General features: G+C 40.1%; 1 protein-coding gene and 1 long non-coding RNA gene across 3 annotated transcripts in view; one reads left to right on the top strand and one right to left on the bottom strand.

Annotated features, from left to right (window-relative positions):
• The window catches only part of BAIAP2L1 (BAR/IMD domain containing adaptor protein 2 like 1), a 105,381-nt gene that overhangs the window by 27,826 nt on the left and 61,456 nt on the right, over positions 1-16,099 (top strand). The window contains exon 2 of one of the 2 annotated variants that reach the window (XM_023655270.2): positions 3,277-3,352. The exons of the other annotated variant lie outside the window; for it this stretch is intronic. Coding sequence (XP_023511038.1) covers positions 3,277-3,352 — 76 coding nt within the window. The remainder of the gene's footprint in view (positions 1-3,276; positions 3,353-16,099) is intronic. 2 annotated transcript variants of the gene reach the window in all.
• LOC111776183 (uncharacterized) lies at positions 3,988-15,990 on the bottom strand. The gene is made up of 4 exons (XR_002812151.2): positions 15,237-15,990; positions 14,782-14,902; positions 11,758-13,230; positions 3,988-4,968 (listed from the first exon to the last, which is right to left on the bottom strand). It is a non-coding gene; the product is annotated as an uncharacterized lncRNA (long non-coding RNA).

The raw sequence follows: 16,099 nt of genomic DNA, 5'->3' as shown, positions 1-16,099 counted from the left end.
AGAATGGGAGTCATGCAAGCTGGTTTAACTGCCAGGTTCCCTTTTCTACCCAACCACCACTGCTGCCAGCAGCTCCCTCTGCCTGGCAGACTGGAGATTTAATCTCAGAATACATTGAATCAGAGAAGCTCTCAACTTGGAAACACCAGCCAAGGGTGGAGGGAGTAAAGCTCAGAACTGAAAACAGGGGAATTCAGTAAAAATCAGCTCAATAAACTGTGAGATTCTCGACCTTCTTCCTGACTGGGAAAGCTGACCACCTGGTGATTGCCCCCTTTCCCACCTAGTGAGAGGAAATTAGAAACTGCTCTGGAGAAACCCAGTGGCTCTGGTTACTGTCATGTGGCCAGTTTCTCTACAGCTGCCTTGCTGTCCAGCCACTCTGAATGAAGCCTGCTAGTCAAAAACCACCCTGTATACACACCCACAAGCTTCTAGCCAGCATTGTAGGGCTTTATTCGTAAATATGACCAGATGATCAAGGATCACCAGACATTTGAAGAAAGCCTCCAACACAGAAGACGGATGGATACCAAACAATGAGAAGAAATAATCTGGAGAAAATAGGGAGAACTGGAAGAGAATACCAAAAACTACAATTTATTTAGGGAAGAGATGATATTGCATCCATAAAACAAGATCAGGATGCTTTTTAAAAGGAATAATCCAAAAACTTGAAAGAGCCCAAATTAAAACTATATCAAAAGTTTTTGAAATGTAATAGAAGATTTGGAATGTAAAGTTGAGGATATCTATCAGAGATGTAGAACAAAAAGTGGAAAAGCAGAGAAAAAAGGTAAACTGATGAGAGAATAAGTCCAGAATGTGTAAAATCCTCATCAGAGTTCCAGAAAGAATAAAGAGACAAGAAACAGAACAGTAACATTTTTGGGGCCAGCCCAGTGGCCTAGTAGTTAAGTTCACACACTTCGCTTTGGCACCCTGGGGTTTGCGGGTTCAGATCCTGGGTGCAGACCTACACAGTGCTCATCAAGCCATGCTGTGGTGGCATCTTACATACAAAATAATAGAGGAAGATTGGCACAGATGTTAGCTCAGGGACAATCTTCCTCACCAAAGAAAAAACAAACAACATTTTCCAGACCTGAAGGACATAATTTTCTATATGGGCAGGGTCTATTGAGTGCTCAATAAAATAAATGAAAAAAGTACTCACACTGAAACAGACCCTTATATAGTTTCAAAAACACAGGGATAAAGAGAAGGCCTCCAGAAATAAACAAGCCAAAGGAAAAAAAAAAGCCCACATACAAAGGAAGAAGAAATGACTGCCAACTTCTCAATAGCAAAACTGAATATTAAAGATAGTGGAGCAGTATCTTTAAAATCACTTTCGATATGTAATACTCTACCCACCAAAATACCAATCAATGTCAAGGTAAAGATAATATCAGACGTTTGGGGACTCAGATTTACCTCTCACACTTCATTTCTTAGATCAATCTTGGAGAATGATCTCCAGCAAATAGGAATGAATGAAGAGAGAAAGATGTGGATTCCAGTTAATGAGAGTTCTAACACAGGGGACCAAGGGGACATGAAGGGGCAGCAGCGTCACAGGGACAGTCAGGACAGACTGAGCAAGAGGACAGAGAGTCCTTGGAGGAAGCTCAGGGGGAAAAATGGAATGGAAGATTAGCTGACAACTTTGCACGTTTGAAAAATAATGTTAATAGTCTTCTGCTAGATCTGATGGAGCATGTGGAAAAATTCTAGATACGTGGAAAACTAAGCATGGGAGGAGTGGGGGTGGAATGAGATGATTGTTAATCCCAGGAGAAACAAAAAGTCTGTACCAGGAAAGGAAACGTAATCCCTAGTACATTCCTTGCATTGTAGTGACCAGTACTTGCAAAGTCATAATAAACCCTGACTATTGACTTACCAGGAAATTGTCATTTAATTATATAGGAAGGATTGCAGAAGGGAAGCTGGGGTGATGTGGAGAGCTAAGTCCTCATCTCCTGTAGTAGAAAGCCAATAGTTACTGTCCAAAACTGAGAAATCAAGAAATCAAGAATGTTATTCAAAACTATGGCAATAAATAAAAGCTTAATTGAAAGTGCTCTTTGGAGTAAGGCCAGGGGTGGGGAAAGGTTGAGGCAGGGGTTGTTTTTCGCAATAAGCCTGTATCACCTTTTGATAAAACAAGTCATTACGTTCTCTCTACTAGCTCATAATGGAGAACCTTTTTATCCCAAAGAGCACGTGTGTGACTGTCTGCCTCTTTGAATGTCATTTTTCATTCTTTTCACTGCCTGGTCATCTACAAACAGAGTGCACTTTTTGGGAGAGGGAGTAGAGACTTGAGTGGTCTGTCTGGAATGATTAATATTGTGAAGCTTGTTGTTTGTAGGTGGAACAAATGTAGTCACCATGTGTCCTGAGTCAAGAACTCAGAGCCCCATAGGAATGATTTCTTGTCTGTACTTCAGATTTAGGATATTTTAAATTTAGACCAACGTTCTAAACAATTACATGTCTTATACTTGTTATAGCATTTGTCTCTAGGTTTATGACTTTCTGGTGATACAGGAATGACACTTTGAAAAATGAAAACCATGACATCTGCACAGATATGGCATCATGAAATCGTGAGGGGGAACGTCTTCCCACCCACTACTGTGTGCACAGGACCTAGCATGCGGTAGTTATGCCATAAGTAGTTAGATGAATAAACTGATCTCTAGGGGAAAATGCCAGTGACCACCTGGAAACAAGGTTCCAGGCTGGCCTGTGTCCTAGGACCATTAGGAGCACCCACTCCTACACCCTGCCCTGGTAATTATACATAGTACAAACAGTATCTCTTGGAAATTTCTATTTGATTGATAGTCAAAACACTGCCATATAATTAAGTTCTGATCATGCACACCTGTTTCTTAAGACTATGGTAACAACTGTTAACCTACTTAAACCCAAAAGAGAGCATCAACTTCTGGGCCCACAGCCCCTTCAGGGTACGCTTTGTAGAGACGGCATGTCTGCTACTTGCTGCATTTACAATAGGTTCTAGGTAGCCCTTGGGCAACTGGAGAGCTGCCAGGGTTACATAGGCCTTGCCAGTGCAAGCACCCTATTCCGTCCGTAAGGAAATAGGTGCTGTTCATTATTTTTAAGTAAACATTTATGACTTTGTGGACTACACTGTTGAGTCTACATAGGTACCCCAGGCTGTGCAGTGGCAAAATGTAAAGACTGCTTGGTCTGTTGTTCGCTTATTTTATTAATTTGTTTGTTTCGTTTGTTTGTCAGAATGTTGTGGAACAGTTCAATCCTGGGCTACGAAATTTAATAAACCTAGGAAAAAATTATGAAAAAGCTGTTAATGGTAAGTCTTTCTATTTTCTAAATTTATGAATATAGAGTATATATAAAAACCATTCAGTAAATAGTTCACTTAATTATTTTTAAATGCTTAATAGTGAATTTTTAAAATATCTTTAAGTTGGTGGAAATTATTTACAATTAATTGAATTCACAGAACTTTGCAATGATAGGATATTAGTGTATTTGAGATAAGTAACTTGAATAATAGGCTACCATAAGTGATGTATTTTACTTATCAAATCATGCTTTTTGACATGGCTCAATCTTTTATATCATTGCCATAAACATGTTTTCTAGTTTTTAAACCAAATTTTTTGTGAACTAATAACATACATAAAATGTGTACTTAAAATATTTATGTTAGTGTTCTGCCACATAGGATTATTCTCCTTTTATTTATATAGAAGAGTTTCTTGCCTTTGGGTATATCACTTTTGATAGTAACATGAGAAGTAAAATTTTTAGCCTGAATGAAAAAACATCTAAATTAAAGGTTGAGCTTAGATTCTCATTTCAAAATGAGTGCTTCATTTAAAATGAACTCAACCACTGACTTTTGAATCTCTTTGTGAACCAGACTTGTTTGCTAGTTTGAAGAGGTTTCGTTTGTTAAAAAAAAAATTTCAGCCAAATAAATTTGAAGGTCTAATTGGCTTTATTCAACAATTCATGACGGGCAGCACCCTTTCTAGCAAGTAGAGAGAGACTCTGAGGAGTTATACAGAGTGGAAGGTTTTTATAGGAAGGAAGGTGGGGCAAGGACGTTGTTAGCAAAAGGAAAGGAGGATTATTTGGGGCCAGGACATCATCTCTTTGCGGGGGAGGGTTTTGTCATGCAGATTGCTTCGTCCTCAGTGGGGGGAAGGGTAGGGCCCACATGACAGATTATCTCATTGGTACTGACCAGAAAATTCCAGACTGGTTGAGGAAGATTACATTTCTGGGGAAGGTCAAAACTGCAGTAGGTTAAGTATTAAATCTAGATCTGGTTATCACGGGCTTTAGCACTTTAGCACAAGTAACACCATTCTGGGCCTGTGGTTTTCTCTTTAACAATCTCCCCTTTTTGATCAGCCTCTCAGCTTGTCTGAGCGATGTGATCAAAATTTAAGACATTAGGGGCCAGCCCTGTGGCCGAGTGGTTAAGTTCACATGCCCCGCTTTGGTGGCCCAGGGTTTTGCCGGTTCAGATCCTGGGCACAGACCTAGCTCCGCTCATCAAGCCATGCTGAGGCAGTGTCCTACAGTGTACAACCAGAACAACCTACCAGTAGAATATACGACTATGTATGGGGGCGCTTTGGGGAGAAGACGGAAAAAAATTAAAAAAAAGAAAAAAAGATTTGCAACAGATGTTAGCTCAGGTACCAATCTTTAAAAAAAAAAAAAGTGTTTAAAAAAAACTTAAGATATTAGCACCACTCTCAGGTACCACTCTGTAATTTTCGTGGCTTTTTTTGGTCTTCTGTGTGGTATCACAAGTCATGATGTTTTTGCTTAGTTTCTGTGACACTCACAGGTCACAGCTTCAGGTTCACAATCTTTAAGTTGGTTATCCTCTTTGCTGCTTTTTTCTTGTTCCAGTCTTAGGGAGATCTTTTCTCTGTTGATCAGCAGCTGTGAACACAGAATTAAAGCTTTTGAGGATACATTCTGGCAGGGAGACTATAAGCAGGATAATTCCCAATGTTTGGCGTATACTTTGGAGCCATGGTCCTGTGGGGGAGGAAGAACTGTTCCTCTGTCCTCTAGCTTCTTCTGGCTGGTCTAAGAATTCAGTTGACATGAGACAGAATAACCGGAGAAAATCAAACCAATTTAATAACATGTATACATGGGAGAAACCCAGAAAAATTGAGTAACTTGCCGAAGTGGCCAAAACCATCACCTTAAGTACCATCTTTAGCTAAAGACAAAGGAGGATGCTGGGAGTAGTGGTTTGGAACTTCAAAGGGGAGGAAGGCAATTTACATGGAGATGGAAAAGCAAATGTTTGGTAAATAAATGTTGACCATGCCTTGTAAGAACAATGACAGATGGAGAGGAATTTGATTAAATGGCCCTTGCTTTGTTCCTCTGTGTTTATCACACCTAGTTTATATTATACCATAGTTACCTTATGGTATTAGCTCCTTCCTGGAACAGGCCTTCTATGTTAAATTCATTTGGCAGTTAGAGGGAAGGTCAAAGTTTCTTCCTGAGTCTTTTGTTCTTAAAAAGTAATCAAGCCAAAGAGACACATTTTAGGGCGGCAAATTCTGATCCCCCAGTCCCCAAGACCCGAACCAATCAAAATCAAATAAATCAAAGACCCCAGGGAAGGAGTCATCTTTTTAAACTAAGTGTCTTGCTCAGTGATCTTATGTAACTGAATTTCACCTTCCTCAGGAGTCTCGATCCAGGTACAGCAGATGGTGTTGGCCACAGCACAGACACCTCATCGCTCAGCTAAAAGATAGTTAACGGCTATTTTATTATCAACAACAACTTTGGCCAGAGAGTCTAAGGATTTTTGTGGGGAAGTATATAGCCTTAGCAACGGAATTGGCAATATCTTCAAGAGTTAAGGAGAGATCTCTTTTATATTCCCATTTGTATCTCTTCCTAACGAGGGGAAGTGGGGCCCTACCAAAGCAAGTGCATCCTGAATCATGCAAGCCTCCTGGTAGGTCCTTTTTAGAACAGTTAGGGTCACAGTTAGATACCTAAGAGGCACTACCCAGCTGTGTGCCAGCCATGTAGGCATTCATAGGCTCAAGGAGAATGATAACCACCACAGACAGAGATAAATCCTGTTGGGACCCAAACCACTTCCAATAAAGTGACATTGATAATGGATTCATTCACACGCATTGTTGCATTTGCCCATTCAAGTCAGGGGTCAGTCAGGTTTTTAGCACATGTGGGAAGAGAATCTCCTAGCCTAATATAAAGAGTTGCCCTAAATGCCTTGCAAAGATGGGTGCTGCTGGTGAGATTTCTTAGTAGGGACTAATCTGATCTAGATAATCCTGGGAACATGAGGGTGAAGAGAGAGCATTATCTTTCCAGGGCAATGTCAGAGGACAGGAAGAAGAAAAGAAAAGAAGAAAGGGTTTTATGTTCTGTTCAAGTATGAAGTCTTAATCCGTCATCTTGGGCAGAAGCAGTCTACCTCAGTGTCAGCTACTTCTTTTCCTTATCAATTTGAATCAGAGATTTCCAGTGTCTCTGCAGGACCAGATGTCAAGTGGAGCTTTCTTTAGCTGTAAGACATGTATCCAGGGCTCAGTGCCTCCTGGTTTTGCAGCAGTGTCTGGTCAGGAGCATTTGGTAAGGTCCCTTCCAGTAGGGCTTGAGGGCTTTCTTCCTCTGGTGACATTTCCAGAAAACCCAGTCACCAAGCTCTAGATTGTAACCAACAGGATCCTTTGAATTGGGATCCAGGAAAGCTTGCTTAACCTGTTGATGACAGGCTTGAGCATAAGACATTAAAGACTTACAGTAGCCACTCATACTAGCACGAGACAAGAAGGGATCAGCAGAAGGTTGTGTACCAATTGACATTGGTCTGCCAGTGACTGTTTTGTGTGCAGTGAGTTTATGTTTCCCAAAGAGGGTACCGTGAACAGTCTGCAAGACCAAAGGCAATAACTTAGGCCAGGGGAATCCAGTAGCTTTGGCAAGTTTAGAAATTTTGGAGATGCCGTTAGTTCTTTCAACATTGCCTGATGATTGAGGGTGATAGGGACAGTGGTAATTACAAGAAGTTTGCAAGGTTTTTGTTAGGGCTTCTATGATTTGCCAAGTGAAGTGAGCGTCTTGGTCACTGGAGATTGTGGAAAGTATGACCCAAGTGGGAAACACATTTTCTAACAGTTTCTTTGCCATTGTGAGATCATCAGCCGTGTGGCAGGGGAAGACTTCAACCCATCCAGAAAACATAATACAATAACAAGAACATATTGATAACCCATATTAAGTGGCAGTTGAATGAAGTCCAGCTGCAGGTATTCAAAGAGGGAGGACGTTTGAGGCCTCTGGGGACAAAAATAGTTTTTCCAGGATTATGGACCTAGCAGGTCAGACATTGCTGGTAGACAGTTTTCACAGTTTTATAGAAGTCTCCCCACTGATATCTATTCGTAGTTTGAGTCATCTTAAATGTGCTATGGTGGGTGAAGTAATGCAAAAACCAAAAAATGGGGTTTGCCAGGGAGCTAGGAAGAACCAAGTAGCCATCTTGGGTTTCCCATAGCCCTGACTGTTCGTTTACTTTACAGCCATTATGTACTCATCTTAATTTCTCTGATTCAGGAGCAGACTGTTGTCACATTACAGGGACATCAGGATGGCAAAAGTCTGACAATGAGGGGCTATTTTTTGCAGAAGCAGAATGGACTTCAGCCACATGTGCCACAATCTTTATAGATTCTATTGCTCCTGCCTTTGCATGAAAGTCAGCAAGGGCATTTCCCTGATACTTACATCAGTCCTTTTTAGTGTTAGCCTAAATTTTTATGACAGCAATTTCAGAAGGTTGGAGAATAACAGTTAAGAAGATTGTTTACTTGTTGCCCATTTTTTGATTGGGGTTCCAAAGGACATAAGAAAACCCTTGTTTCCCATTATGTGCTGTTACAAGGAGAATGGATTCTTTTTGAACTTATACAAATAACTAGCTATATTGCCATGAATAGAATACTTAAGAGTTTCTGAATTCTGGAGGGATCAGGTAGAAGAAGTAAATGTTTTCATCTTTGTTTATGAAGATCAAATTTACCAAATTTACAGTAACTTTACAAATTGCTGTTAGTCATAGTTTAACTAAAGAAAGAAGGTTTCTTTATATCTGGGGAAAGACAGAACCATCAATATTTTAAACACAAAGTCATAAAAATTATAATCATATATCTACACAAATATAATCAAAGAATGTTTAGCATCACCTATTTAACAGTGCTTCCCATGCAATTTAACATACCAAATAAGCCTAATTAGTTTATTATCTCTCTCTCTGAGATGGTTCAGGGACCCTCTGAAAAATCCCGCAGTAAGCTAGAGGTGAAAAGGAGTTCATTTAGGGGCTGGCCCTATGGCCGAGTGGTTAAGTTTATGCATTCCGCTTCAGTGGCCAAGGGTTCACCAGCTTGGATCCTGGGCACAGACCCACACACTGCCCATCAAGCCATGCTGTGGTGGCATCCTGCCTAGAAGAACTAGAATGACTTACAGCCAGGATATACAACCATGTACTGGGGCTTTGAGGAGAAAAAAAAAGAGGAAGACTGGCAACAGATGTTAGCTCAGGGCCAATCTTCCTCACCAAAAAGCATATCTTTAAAAAAAAAAAAGAAAAGAAAAAAGAAAGGAGATCATTTAGAATTTGGTTTTGGGAAGTTTGTCAAAGATAATCAAAAGGTTTTAAAACAGTTGGTCCAGTAGGATCACAGGTCACTGTGAAACATTACTTAGTTATCTATTTCACCAAAGTGACAAAGACCCACAGGCAAATGTAGAAGGTTACATAGTTCTGAGCAAAACTTAGCACTTTTTTTGTTTGTTTTTTGGTGAGAAAGATTGGCCCCAAGCTAACATCCGTTGTCAATCTTCCTCTTTTTTGCTTGAGGAAGATTGTCCTTGAGCTAATATCTGTTCCAGTCTTCCTCTGTTTTGTATGTGGGTCGCCACCACAGCATGGCTCAAGTGGTGTGTTAGGTCCATGCCTGGGATCCAAACCTGTGAACCCTGGGCCACCAAAGAGTAGAGCATGTGAACTTAACCACTACACTGCAGGCCAGCCCCAAAACAGCTTTTTTAATATCAAGAAGACTAAGTTTACTTAAGTAATCAAAGACCTGATAAAGCACAGAAAATTATTGTGATAAAACATAAAACTTTTGCTTTCGTTTCATAATCTGTTATCAGGAGACCAGTAGTCCAAGAAAACTGTTCTTTTAACAGACGAAAGAAAATCAAGTTCTAGTTTTACATAAATACACTATTGGTATTAAAACTCATTCTTAAAACCTCCACAATAGCAATTTAATTTTAGCCAGGCTGATTACACAAGATTCTCTCTCTCTTTTTCTCTCTTCCCAATTTTCTCTGTCTATACTTGTCCTTCATTTTCTTCTTTGCCATTATGAAATAACTAAAAGTTTTAGTTTAGATAAAATTACTCTCATTTCCCTTAACAAGAATGTATCTCCATACCTCATACCTTTTCTTAACCAAAAAACACATCCTACTTTTCTTCCATACAAAGTCATTTCCATTATTATTTCTAGTAGGTTTAATTATGTATATTAATTAGAATTCTTAACCCTTAGAAGCCTTAGTTGCTACTGTGAAAGCTAAGAAGTAAGCAATTGTGAACTGTCTTTTATATTAGCATTCTGTGGCTTGGCAAATTATGTAAATACCTTTTATAATTTGTAGAAACATGCTTTTCAGTGTGGCATAAAACCTGTTTACTAAGAGACCAAAATAGCTTTAGTTTCTCTGTAATAAGAGGTCAAAAGTAGTAAACTTAGATTTCTTTAGCAATTAATGTTTCAGTATTTTATCTTATTTGGAAATGATCTAGATATTCAATGAATTTCCATCATTTAACCTAACTTAGCAAAACTCTAAGGTTTCAAGTTACCAAAAAGATTTTGGAAACTATTTTTAAGTACACATACCATAAAATGTAATTGTTGCCAAAAAGTTGATAAACTCTTATCCCACTTACATCTGTCTAAATCATTTCCTCCCAAAAGTTATGTTTAGATTACCCATGAAGACTTCATGAGATGTTAGACAAAATCAGCCATCATTCTAAGGGGTTTTTTGCTGACAAATGTTGCAACAGAGATATGAATTTGACTAGTAAACCCAGGTAGAATAAAAGTTGTTTATCTGCATTATATTTAATGCTGATAATTCTAAAGACAAGGCTATTTTAATAAAATTATGAACTTAAACTAGCTTTAATAGCTAATATTTTCCCAGATCGTGTAAATCTGAAAAGCATTTGCCTTAGTTTCTGTTAAATTTCTGAGAATTTAAAATACCCAGTCCTTACAAGTGTTTGCCTTCAGACCAACTAAATAGAGCTCTTTATAAAATTAATTTTGGCAATACCATCCAGAGGTTGAAAAAAATCTCACCAGTACAGCATGCATATATGAACACAAACACACAGACAGGTGCAAACAGAGACCTTACAGCTTTTGTTTTTACTAATATTTGTGGAGAGGACATTTAAGATTTTTCATTAGCCCAATTTTCAAATGCCTTTTTTTTTTTTCCTTCTGATGAAGAAACTTCTCCCTAAAGTTTGCATTTCAAAGAATGACTCAGTTCCTAGAGATGGGGATAGAAAATTTACATCACACAGGCACAAGATGAAGTGCAGGACAGTTTTACTTACAATGTCTAGATCTTTTCAAGCATTTTGAGAGGAGTGGGCAAGGTTTGGGGGATTGGCAAAAAGGGCAGGTGAACTTTGAACTTCTAGAGCCTCGTCCTTGGCTCTGCAGAGATTTGCAAGACAAAGACAGTTGTTTCCACTTCCCCCAAGAATTGAGTTGTAGCTTTTGTTTTAGGTACCTTTTATCTCTTTAATTTTTTATTAGCCTTTTGCTGTAAATCTTCCAATGAAGCTATTCTGGAATTTCGAAACCTTTTGGAGGCTTCTGCATAGCCTTTGCTTTTAAGTGCATTTTTAAAATGATCTTACCTATTTGGAATGTTCCCCACAATGACCATTGCAATTCTAGGTTGTTTTTAGTAAAATCTTACCATCTTGTTAGATTTCCGCAACTTCCAGGACTATAGTTATTAAACATAAAATAAGCAGTTGTGCTGAAAGGTGGCACCCTCAATTCTTTGGATAAAAGATCCCATTTCTCTTAGCTAGGCCTTTGGGTTTCTTGGAGCCACATTAATACCTAAGAAGGGTGTGCCACAGGGTTGGGAATTGTGGGGTGCTCTACAGTGTACCTCATTGCGCAGAAATTTTCTTGAGGTCGGTGGGTAGCCTAGTGTCAATCTTAAGGTGGCAAGTGCTCTAGCAAACTTTCAATGCTCAACCTGTGCCCTTCAATGTTTATAGCTTTCTGGCTTCTGACTTCTCCATTAGCAATAGCCTTTACTGAACCCAGTCCAACTCCAGCTGGCAACCACTAGCAGTTCCCGAGATAGAATCTGGGGACTGGGGAGAGGACTGAGCCAGCAGACCCTAAAGAATGGGGACTGCAGACTGACTCAGAACAAACGAAGAGCTGCGGCTGCCGCCAGCAATTCCCACCGTGGAAACTGAGGGCAGAAGCAAGGCCTGGGGTTTCCCCTCAGAAACCTGGGAACTGTGGTCTGCGAAAAGCCAGTTAGATTGGGAGCTGGATGCGAAAGAGACTGGAGTTCAAACTGAGAGGAACTTACCAATGGCCCTAGAAACAGCAAGAAAGACAGTGAACTCCAAAGGATTCACAGAGTGCCATGCCTCTGTTTCTCATTGTCCCTGAAGCTGCTGGAAGTCTCCTTCAGTCTAGTCGCTGCCACCAAATCTGTTAAAAACAAAATTTCAACAAAGCAAGTTTGAGGATCTAATTGGCCTTTCAATGATTCGTGAATTGGGCAGCCTCCCGTCTAGCAGAGTAGAAAGATACTTCAAGATGTTACACAAAATGGAAAGTTTTTCTAGGAAGGAGGGTGGGGGAAGGAAGTTATTAGCAAAAGAAAAGAAAGGGTTATTTTGGGCCAGGACATCATCTCTTTAGGGGGAAGGGAACCAGCAATGGTTTTGTCATGCAGACTGCCTCGTCTTCTCTGGTGGGGGAGATTGGGAGGGCCCACAGGACAGATTACCTCGTTGGTGCTGACTGGAAAACTCCAGACAGGTTGATGAAGGTTACATTTCTAGAAGGTCAAAACTGCAGTTAGGTTAGGTAGTAAATCTAGGTTTAACACATTTGAGGAAGCTGACATGAATCAACACACACATTTCCCTACTAAAAGGGGAATGTTATCACTGATCATCTTAAAAACTTGACATACTAACAATCACCAAATTCTAACATGGTCAAAATAATTCTCCTGTGGCTGAGTGGTTAATTTCACGGCGCTCTGCTTCCACAGCCCAGGGTTCACCATTTTGGATCCTGGGCACAGACCTACACACTGCTCATCAAGCCATGCTGTGGTGGCGTCCTACCTAGAAGAACTAGAATGACCTACAACTAGGATATACAACTATGCACTGGGGCTTTGGGGAGAAAAAAGAAAAAGAGGAAGGTTGGCAACAGATGTTAACTCAGGGCCAGTCTTATAAACAATAATAATAATAATAGTAATTCTCCCTATGTAGCAAGTGTCACCCCCAAAAATATTCAGACCCTGGTTTCACCGTCTACCCTGTTTCACTAAGACCACCAAGTAACATAATTTGAAAATTTAGTTTCCGGCGGTTTTAGATTTGAAGAAGGTTTCAGATCAAGTTTTGCGTGTTTTACATGTCTCTTGTTTCTCTTTCACCATACCCCACCTTTGGCTGCTCCCTGGTGATATTTTGAAAATAAACCTGTGGCCTCACACACCCTGAGCATGAGCATGCCCCAGGAAAGGGGATGTGCTGGCCAGACTTTGGACTTTGGATGACGGGTACGCTATTGTTGTAGTCACTGGAAAAGTAAACTGCTTATTTACTTTTTTCTGGATCTCTGCTGTTGACCAGACCAGGAAATAAAGCAAGCCTGGGATTTCGCACCGTTGCCCTCCAGCAGTATCAGTGACTTCTGTGGGTGCTCTCCTCCCTCCTTCAAAGAGCTGGAACCTTGTTTGGGAAGTCTTGCACAGCTGACTCTCCCTTGATGATTGCTTAGTCATAAGGCCACAAAGTCAATGCTTTATACGTCCCTGTGAAGGAAATCACTGTGACCTGCAGTGGTTCTTTTCTTTCTAGCATAAGCTGCCTCTCTGAGGCAGAGTTTTACAAGGTGACTCAGTGAGCTGCCTGCAGCTTACCCTCCCCAAGGACTTCTCCCCAAGGGCTCTTATCCCTTTAACACCTCCTGGGTACTATTCTGCACTCGATAAGGTTTTTGCAGAATTTCTCTGGGGCATCCGGTTTTTGCTGAGGCCATTGAGAAACTTAGATAAATCTGAAAAGTCTTTGGTGAGAATCTGTAGTATAGTTGAAGATGCCAGATGTGCAGTCAGCCGGTTATAACTTAGGGCAACAGGCACAGCTAATGAAGAGCACGGGATGAGCAGCGTCACAGGAATTTGAGTAGTGGAGGTTGGTGAGTATTGGAGTAGGCAGGGACTGAGCTAACTGATAGATTTTAGGTTTCATTAGGCAAATGCTGCATACGAGTGCTTCAGGCAGAAAAGAGAGCATCCAAGCCAAGACCTGGGGTCTACACTGGCATGGGTGAGAAGCTGCTGGGGAATAGTAAAATACAAGATGGAATCGGGCCCAATGATTAATGCATGTGAATCTAGTAATGCATCAGTAATCTATTGCCACATAACAAATTGCCCCTGAACTTGGTGGCTTAAGACAATAGTTTATTATTTTGCATGGTCCTGTAAAGGCAGTGCAGTTCTCAGGACCCTTGGGGCTCACTCCTGCAGCTGTAGTCAGCTGGGGCCTGGACTAGGCTGGAGGCTCAGCTCACTCCCTCCCTCAGGCACAGCAGACTGTTCCAAGAGTGTGAGCCCCTGTGAGAGTGATGCTTGCCGATACCCCACTGGCCATAGCCAGTCACATGACCAAGCCACCTATCAGTGTAGTAGGGGACTACCCAGGCTGGGAATTCGAGGAGGTGTGATGCTTTGAAGGCCATTACTGTAAAAATCTACCATGAACTCTGTGGAGTGTGGCCTAACCCTCTAGGCAGCGGGAGGCCAATGAAGATTTTTGAGCAAATCCATAACCTAATGAAATCATATTTTAAGGAAACATTATCTAGTAGAATGAAGTAGTTGGTCAACACTAAACTAGAACTAATGTGTTTCATTCCTTAGAACAACAAGTGATAGAAAATCTCTAATGTGTTCACAAAGGGGGACAAAATTATGAAAACATTATTTTATTCTGTGTTAGTTATAGATAAATTATATAATTTTTAAAAGTTAATTCCTTTCTCATAAAAGCAAGGATATTATACTAAACCGAGAAGGTTAAATAGTTTTAAACATAAGTCAACAGTTAATGAAAACTTTCAATTTAATGTGTGGATGCAAACCAAAAATTTTGTTTAAATATTGTGTAATACTAATTTGCTTTTTAGCTTATCGGTACCTTGCAATTTAAAAATCTTCATACTAAAACATTACATATATTAACCTGACAGTTTATTGGCTATAAACCTTGTTTTTAGGTTGGAGTCATCTCTTTTTCGGTTCTAGCTGAGACCAAAGAGTCAAAAAGCACCATAATTTAGAACTGAGGAAGTCAGGTACCTTAGCTGGAGCTGTGTGCATGCCTCTGATTTGCCAGTGACCTTGGGCATGTCTCGGAATAGCCCCACTCCACTCCCCTTCATGAAATGGGGTGATGACATCACTGACCCGTATCTTCATGCTGTTGGGTAGATTGACTTAAGAGATGAGTTGGAAAGTCTACATAAATGGTACTTGTTATTTTTTTTTAATATAATTCTACTTTGTTATCCTTAGTCTTATGAAATAGCAGTATAGTGGAACATTACATTTCCTAAACTTGTATACATATATGGTAAAAGCCGTAACTTTTGTAATTTTTTAGCTCTATAAGAAATGCTAAAGTAGATTAATTTGCCATGAAAATTCTACTTTTTTGGCCTGCAAATCTTCAGTTGGACTTGTACATTAATTCATTCTGTGAGACCCTACCACCACCACCTTTTTTAAACTTGAAATACCTTTCTAAATCTTACCTTTTGAAAACAATATCCATGATAAATTGGGGCAGACCAGCTGGTGTGGCTTCTGGTTTTCTTCTCAGTGAAAGAAAAAGAATCTCGGGGCTGGCCCGGTGGTGCAGTGGTTAAGTGCACACATTCTCTTCAGCAGCCTGGTGTTCACCAGTTTGGATCCCGGATGCAGACATGGCACCACTTGGGAAGCCATGCTGTGGCAGGTGTCCCACATATAAAGTAGAGGAAGATGGGCACGGATGTTAGCTCAGGGTCAGTCTTCCTCAGCAAAAAGAGGAGGATTGGCAGCAGTTAGCTCAGGGCCAATCTTCCTCAAAAAAAAAAAAAAAAAAAAAAAACTCAAAATTTTATAAAAGAAAAAGAAAAAAATTTCAAAGAGACTCTTACAAGGGCTCTTTTAGCTCGCAAACCTGTGGTCTCCAAGGCTATGTGAGAAACTGATTTCTGTTTATGAAGCCAGTCTTTGACTAAAATAAAATAAATAATTTTCTCCAAAATCACACTCAATAGGCTAGGTCTTATTGAAAAGCTTGCTCGTGTATACCTTCAGCCTCCTCAAACCTAGCTGCTGATAAAGTGAAGGAAGGAACTGGTGTTAGCAGCTTCCATTTGTTCATCCGGCGCTCATGCTGCCAGGGCATTTTATAGATTAACATCCTTTGTTTCAGAAAGGATAACTAACTTGCCCAAGGAGGTCATGTGGTTTGAAGTAAAGGTAGAATTCAAACCCAGGTTTGTCTTGCTCCCAACTCTCCTTGCAAGAAAAAGAAAAGAAAAACAAGTCAGAAGCCTATTTCTGTTTCTTGTAAGAATCAGTGTGAAAGGAGAAATAAGATTTTTAAGATAATTAGAATCCAACTTGT

This window comes from Equus caballus, chromosome 13 (genome assembly GCF_041296265.1).
Source record: "Equus caballus isolate H_3958 breed thoroughbred chromosome 13, TB-T2T, whole genome shotgun sequence".
NCBI lineage: Eukaryota > Metazoa > Chordata > Mammalia > Perissodactyla > Equidae > Equus > Equus caballus.
The sequence above is the reverse complement of the archived record's forward strand: the minus strand, read 5'-3'. Positions and strand labels throughout refer to the sequence as shown.